We start from the raw sequence: 7,899 nt of genomic DNA, 5'->3' as shown, positions 1-7,899 counted from the left end.
AAAGGTCTCGTTAATAAAACATAATGTCTTCTTGTAATGTTTCAGAGAGCTGTTCAGATGTATTCTACTTTATGCTTTTTTTTCATAATGTCCAGTAAGCTGATATAGACCTGTTCCTGATTATTTTATTTTATTCTATTACTTTCCTTGACAGGCGATGGTTGTAGACACTTTATTTTAGGGAACATTTTGCATAATGGATACACTATAAGATTATATAATGGCTGTTGAACTGTCCATTAGCCTACATTTAATTTTCTATACATAAACAAGCAAACCTCATCCTATCATATGTATTATTTTGTTTTTTTTTATATGTTTTAAATTTTGTTTGCAATAATTATATTTTTTTCATAACAGCTAGTAATGCACCAACCATTTGTTGTAATTTTTTCTTATATTCTAAATAATATATACTTATACTGTATACGGCGCTGTGTACACACATGTTGGGGGTCAGGTGCTCTGGCGAAAAGAAGGGCACTCCTCTCAGAATTATTTATAAAAAATAAAGTGACATACAGTAGCATATATTTTATTTAGGTTACTTACATATTTATTTATTTCAATACCCACACAATCATGCAGATGTTTAATACTACTACTACTATAATAGAGTTCTACAAAATTATAAATTCACACACAGACAATGGTCTTTACCATTCACCATGTCTACATGTATCACAAGAACAGGCAATGACAAAGAAAACAGTTCCACATTCCATATAAATGACGATTCAAAAATCATCAAAAGTTTACACAAAATTGAATGAAAAAGGCTGTTCTCTGAATAAACAGATAGTAGACTGTTTGGTTTATTGTTTTATTTATTTAGAGAACAGCCTTTATTGTGAACATTTCTTAATTTTTTAGACTCAGGCTAAGTGTGTTCTCCTCTCCTCTCCTCTCCTCTCCTCTCCTCTCTCTCCTCTAATATTGTACTTTTAACCCACATTTATTTGATAACTTTAGTAACTTTACAGATTCAGATTAATAAAACAAAGTATATTCAACAAATAAATTAGGATATTTTATTATAGATCAAAATAAAATTGCATAGATATCTAGGGGGGAGCTACCTAGCAGTAGGCCTATAGTAGCCTAATTAGATTAGCACAAACTTTACCAGCTGCAACATAAAAGTGATTAATGGGTCCATAAATCAATAATATATCTATTTTTCTGGTATGGACCATTCTGCATAATAAGTAGACAGTGTTAACTTTTGGTACTTTAATCAGGCTATATGTAGTTTTACTAAAGTAGTATTGGTAAAACTAAGATCGAGGGCAGGTCAGGCAGACACGGATGCTGTTCTGCAGAGCACCTTAACTGTGGTGGCTGTCTAACAGCATTAGAACTCAGATCCCTCAACATGTGATATCAGTGCCAAATGCACCCTTTAGCGTCCTTATGAGACGCACCAGGCTCTTCACTGACCGCAATATACACTCACCTGCAGTAATAGTCTACTTGATGCTGGGAGCAACTGATGTACAAAGTAGAGCTCTCAATGGGCCAAAAAATTTATAACCCAAACAGAACCAACCCATGTGAGCTGAGGGTCAAACCCAGACCATCAAAGATCATCACATAAAACACTGAGCCCAAGTCCGACCAAGCCCGACGACCAGTCAGCTTCTAACACCCCGGACACACCGGCTGTCTGGCAGCGCTAGTTATGTGGTTCTCCAGCAGTAAATGGACCAGCTCAGAGGATCACCACCTCTCTGCACTGTATGTCCCCACCAGAGAAGCTCCCTGTTTGGGCTGGGAAGAAGAACACGGAGCCTGACACAGAGCCTGGCTGCTTCCTTTCCTTCTCTTCCTGCCTGCAGGGACAGAAGAAGAAGGTGCTGCTGTCTGCTGCTGAAACAGATGAAGTGGTTAAGGAGCTACCAGGCTTAGGCAAAAGAAATGGAAGATGATATCGATTAATCAGTTAAAATATAATATCTGTAATATATGTTGAATTTATATTTCAAATAAGTAATAATGAAATTAATTAAGTACAGAGTGCTTACCTTTTCACATTTTTTTTTATTAAAAAAAAAACCCTGGCTAATTAGCGCACATTTTTGGCCCAAACCTGCTCCAACCCATGAAGCTTTTTAAGACCCATCAGACTTGGATTGAGATTGAGGACTCAAGAATAAAGAGCGAGAAGGAGGTCAAACAAAACCGGACTTTCACCCAGTAGACTGCAGTTTGTGTCAAATGTGAAACAAAATCAGTGCACTTTTAATGTAACATTACAGAGCTTACATAAGTACATTCCATGTGAAACCAAAAGTCACAGTTATTTAAAGGTAACATTACACAAACTACGGTCACCTGTGCTTGAACCTTGCCATGGGCCAAAATAAATAAAATTTAAAATAGAAATAACCCCCCAAAAAGTCTTGCAAAGAGGGCACTTATCTAGTCAGAGGCTAAAAGAGCAGGTGCTTGAGCACCACCTGTGGTATAAAAGTGCATGTGCCAGATCATACAACATGTTTGGCATCTCTGTTATTTGCTTATGGTCATAGTGATAAAACAAACTTGAGTTTGAGAAAGGAGAGAAGGACAAAAAGAGGGCGAGAGCATGCAGACCACTCAGCCTTGGGAAGAGAGAGAGTGTGATCATGTGTGATGTGGGAGTGACTGGGAGCTACAGGTTCAGTATAAACTGACCATGGATGCAGGGATAACAAACAGTACTCTTCCAGAGGTTGTTTGTCTGCCCAGACATTCCTGGCAGTGAGAGATGATGAGAGTTGAAGGCACCAAATAAAGAGGAACTACAGGGACACAAAATATCAAGGTAAGTCTTCCACCATGTGTAATGTGTTTATCATACATTTAATGTCCATGCTTTTAAAATTTCAACATTTCAGATTATATGTTGACGTTTTCCATCATAGTACACATCTCTGCCTGCTGCAACTTCAGTGCCTTCAGCAGAGCGATGAGGCTGGTTGAAGGAAACTGTGGTTTCAGCGTTTTTTCTAATGTAATTTCTCCTCCTGTCATTTATTCTAGCTGTTCATTCTTCTTCAGGACTAGCTGTGAGGATGGAGAAAGCTGCACTGCTGCTGTTTTGTTGCCTGGTCATGTCTTTATCAGGCTCCCCGCTCTACCCATCCATTAGGTAAGTCCTGACAGATTTACTTTAATTTACTTTACTGTTTTTTTAATGTTAGTGTTTTAATGCTTTTAAAGTTATTCAACTCTTAATGAGTGGTCAACTCAAATGTTCAGATCTGTAGATACCTACCAATGGCAGCAGAAGTGCTGAAAACTCATTGAAGAATATTAATATACTGAATGAGGATTTTTAAATGGATCTTTGACAAATTAAAACCACAGGTTTTCTTCATCAAATATTGCTCAGCTTCAGAAAACACCTGATAGTTGGAGAGCTCTAAGTGATATGGAAAAAATTAAAACCAGAAATAAAACATGAAGATCAGAATTATGATGTGCTTTATTGACCAGGTATTACCTGTGTACACATACATGGAATTTTTGAAATTTGACTCTGTATTTTATTTGCTAAAGAGCAGAATGCAAAGGGTGCTGGAATAAACACAGGAAGATTAACTGTGGCTTTATATACATGAGATATTTGGATATGACAGTATATGCAGTATATACAGCGTGCTTAGGGTTTGTTTTTTAAATATATATACATGTTTACAGTTTAGTGTGGGTATCTAAACAACAGAAAATATATAATCTGCCGGTGAAGTAGATAACATACAGATGAAGATAGACTCAGAATAACACTGATTTGAGCTCAATGCTGACATATAATCACTTGATGACAGTGTCAGGGCTCAAAGAATGGCCACATCCTTGTACGAAGCACATGACGTTTACTCTGCATGTCACAGCTGTGCCTTCTGCACTTGTTATGCTAAAAAGGGTCAAGATGTCTGTATTAGTCACCACACTGCAGTTTAATCACAGAGTCCTGTGCCACAGCAGCAGAATATCTAATTTTATGAGATTGAAAATATTGTAAAAAGAAGACTGAGGCTTTTTTTTCTTAGTTTAAAATCCATCTTGACCATTAAGACTCTGTGTAATAATTAAATTTACATTTACATATCAGTATGGTATAGTGTGTGTGAAGACATTTGAATACAGTGTTCTTCATTCATTAAGATAATGAGGATATTTCTCAGGTTCGGCCAGAGGGATACATCCATCCTGATGACATCTTCTATAAAGAATCCATCAGAGCAGCTGGAGGAAGAAACAAGTCCCCCCAGGGAGCGAGCAGAGTTACGGTCAGTTTGTTAATATGGATTCAGAGGCTGATCCAGAATTTGGTTTAAAAGGTTATTGTACCCAAATTAAAAACAACAACAAAAAAAACCCTCAGTTCTCTGGTGGTATTTACGAGTGCAGATAGATTTGGTTTTTGAGATATCTGCCACTAAGAATTCTGCCACCCTTAAAGGGCCAGTGTGTAGGATGTAGCAGGATGAACTGTTAAAAATGGAATATAATATTCATATCTATGTTTTCATTACTGTATAATCACCTGAAACTAAGAATCACTGTGTTTTTGTTACCTTAGGTTAAGCAATTTATATCTATATACAGAGCAGGTCCTCCTCCACAGAGTCTACCATGTTGTTTCTACAGTAGCCCAGAATAGACAAACCAAACACTGGCTCAAGAGGAGGCCATGTGTGTATTTGTGTGAGCCACCGTTTCGTTTTAAGTCAGCTGCAATCTGCAACCTTACCACTAGGTGCCACTAAATCCTACACACTGGACTTTTAATCAGTCCCTACAGATTTTTTGAATCAGGCCCGCAGCGGTTAACATCCATTCTCTCCGAAGCAATTCTACTCTGTTCTTAAACCTGTTGATAACCACCAGGTTACATTAACCATGTGATGCTAACAGTTAGCTGTGCCACTGTGTGTGTGACTCTATACATTTAAAAACTTTAACATTAACATGTCTTTTCAGAAAAAGTGCACAAGTCACTAGTCACAGAGCTCTCCGTTGACAGTTTTTATAGGAACTATTTACTTTTAAGAAGATAGAAAAATGTTCACAGCAATGTGAGATAGAAGGATATCTAAAAATCTGGGCAACAAAAACCTCAATTATCTGCATGGCTGGTGAAGAAAGTGCTTTTTGGTAATTTAAGTGAAACGACCCTTTAAAATGGACAGATACCAGAGGTGGGACCAAGTCATTGTTTTGCAAGTCACATGTAAGTCTCAAGATTTTGCACTCAAGTCCCAAGTCAAGACAGGCAAGTCCTAAGTCAAGTCCCAAGTCTTTGAATTTCAAGTCCTAAACAAGTCACAATGTGCTCTTAGCCAAATGTGATGCCATCTTACCATAGGAGTAATAATATATTGAATATGCAAATCATGAATGCTTTTTAAACTTTGTATTTGTTTTTTAAACTTTTTTTTTTAACATGAATAAAATTATCTTTTGTGTAATTTTTTTTTCTAACTGGCCCTCATCTTAGTTCTTCATGGTTCTCTCCTGCAACTTGACTGGATGATGACAGATTGTTTTAAACACTGTGGATTCAGGAAATTAAGGGAAATGAAATGATTCGTGGCAAACTCTTTAAATCACATACTATTAAATTTTTAGACTTGCCCAAAAGCACAAGTGAATTCACAAGTGTTTAAAGTCATCAGATTTGTGACTTGAGTCTGACTCGAGTCCAAGTCGTGACTCAAGTCCACACCTCTGACCATATACCTGTTTTTTTTTTTTTTTGCTGTTTACTTGCACTGCAATTTATCTTTTTTTTCTAAAAGCTATTCAAGAACACTGTTGTGTTATAACTGAATTGCTGTAAATTGTCCTGTTTCTGATTTTAGCTCAGGACGCCATGCTGATGCCATCTTTACAAACAGTTACAGGAAAGTCCTGGGTCAAATCTCTGCCAGGAAGTTCCTTCAGACAATCATGGGCAAACGGCTGGGGTACGTAACACAAGAGGAATGACGTCACTCCAATGAGCTGGAACAGCACAGTATGTTTTCAGGTTACCAACAGAAATACACAATGAAACATGAATTACTGATGTTTCTACAGACATGAAAGTGAGACCTACATGAAGCGTCAGTCAGATATCTATGAAGGGACGTATAAAGAAGATCTAACATCCATCCAAAGCAATCAGAGATACACAGGAGTGCATGGGAATGTCATGAGGCCCAGGTAAATGAAGACCATTAAAGCACTCAGTACACACTCTGGAGCTCAGAGCTCTAATGAAAGCAAACAGTACTGACATACTTACTGTTGGTGTGTCACTAACCGGAGTCTTTCCTCTTTACAGACTGCTGAGTTGAGATTGGAGGATCAGAAGGATGCCAGTGCTCCTCGCTGACGGCACTTTTCATTACAATCACTGCAACATGTTCCCTGCAGATGAAAATGATTCATGATATGTTTTTTATTTCCATTAAAGCTGTGAAGAAAACCTGCAGCCCGGCTCGTGACTGTGGAAAAATGGCACTGGGTACTCGTGCTTTAACAGAAATACTCACGTTTACATGGCTACTGAAACAATAATGATATTACTGAAATCTTGAACAACAATGTCTTTTAAGAATCAAGGCATGTCATAAAATTTGTGTGGTAATGCTGAACTAGGTAGGGGGTGAAAAGTACAAAGTACAAAACATTTTATGCTACTTTATACTTGTACTTCACCACCTTTTAGAAAAATATATTGCTTTTTTTCACACCACTACATGTATCTGACAGCTATGGTTACTTGACAGATCTTATATATACAAAACATAAATAAGCTGTGGGTGCCCTATTCACTTGCCCACTTTACCCGATTATCCAGACACAATGCACTGACATATGTTAAACTACCTGATACTATGAAATGACATTTTGGAACATTTTGCTGATAATACTTTTAATAAAAGGATAGGTTAGGGTCATGTAAAGCCCCTGGAAACCTAGGAAAGTATTTCTCTATAACATCAGACTGTATATATTTTTTTTTTGATTAAATAAAAAGAAATCGAAGTTTAAAAAAAACATCTTCAGGTTGGTACTATTTATTAGTAGTTTCATACTCAAAAACTCTAATCAGTTTCATCAGGACTGTGTGGGCATGGACCAGATTTCATTTTAAGCAACCTAAGCTAACAGTCGTTCTGATTCACATGGTGCTGAATCCTGATTGGTGCACAGAAGTATGTGACATCAGTTTTTGCAGGTGAGTCTCACCCACTTCAAACCAATAAAAATAGCACAAAAAAAAAAAAAAAAAAAAAAAAAAATACAGGAAAAGGAATATCTCTCACTAGTTGGGTTTCCATTCAAATAAAGCACAAATTTGAACAGGATCTTCGAAATTCTGAAAAAAGAAAATGCAAATGTATGTGCTTTTTTCTGTTATTTGAAAACCAGGAGTTGATTCATCAATATAGAGTAGGTGGCGCTAATATTTACCTTTTATCAAATGTTTCCACTTGTTTTTTAATGCACAAATTTATAATGTGCATAAAAAAACAGGTGAAAACCAAAACTTTTCTATATTAAGAAGCTGACTGAGAAAATGTTTTCATTGGCTTTAAAGCTCAAAGTCCCTCACAGGTTCTTTCACTTGAATGAACATTAAATAAGATTGCATTCAGTGTGGTTCTGGAGTCCTGGTATTGTGCATACGTGAGTCTCTACGTTAAGCTGAAGTCATGAGGCTTCAGCAGTCTAACTTAACCAAATCAGGTGGCTGGTTTAGAAGTTATGGTCTGTTTGGTATAATATTCTCTCTTGTTACAAACCCTCTACAGACACTCAGCAAGGACACACTCTGAGGGAAACACAGAGGGAATTATCAACAGCAATGTCTCTTTCCAGAAATCATGACCCAGTTACTCAAGGTAATACCTTGTTGTG

The 7,899-nt window shown here is 37.0% G+C and overlaps 1 protein-coding gene across 2 annotated transcripts; it reads left to right on the top strand.

The window, feature by feature from the left end:
* The first annotated feature begins 2,687 nt into the window (after positions 1-2,687).
* Positions 2,688-6,420, top strand: ghrh (growth hormone releasing hormone). Of its 2 annotated transcripts, none has more exons than XM_049573279.1 (6): positions 2,688-2,806; positions 3,043-3,133; positions 4,173-4,277; positions 5,853-5,957; positions 6,070-6,195; positions 6,317-6,420. In XM_049573279.1, exons 2-6 carry the CDS (start codon positions 3,057-3,059, stop codon positions 6,327-6,329), a joined length of 426 nt encoding a protein of 141 aa, XP_049429236.1. In that variant the 5' UTR covers positions 2,688-2,806; positions 3,043-3,056; the 3' UTR covers positions 6,330-6,420. The 2 variants fall into 2 exon arrangements, with proteins under 2 accessions (XP_049429236.1, XP_049429225.1); XM_049573268.1 differs by having other exon boundaries at positions 2,690-2,806; positions 3,025-3,133.
* Positions 6,421-7,899: the final 1,479 nt, after the last annotated feature.

Source organism: Epinephelus fuscoguttatus, linkage group LG1 (genome assembly GCF_011397635.1).
Source record: "Epinephelus fuscoguttatus linkage group LG1, E.fuscoguttatus.final_Chr_v1".
NCBI lineage: Eukaryota > Metazoa > Chordata > Actinopteri > Perciformes > Serranidae > Epinephelus > Epinephelus fuscoguttatus.
Note: the sequence above shows the minus strand (reverse complement) of the source record. Positions and strands in the feature narration are given on the sequence as shown.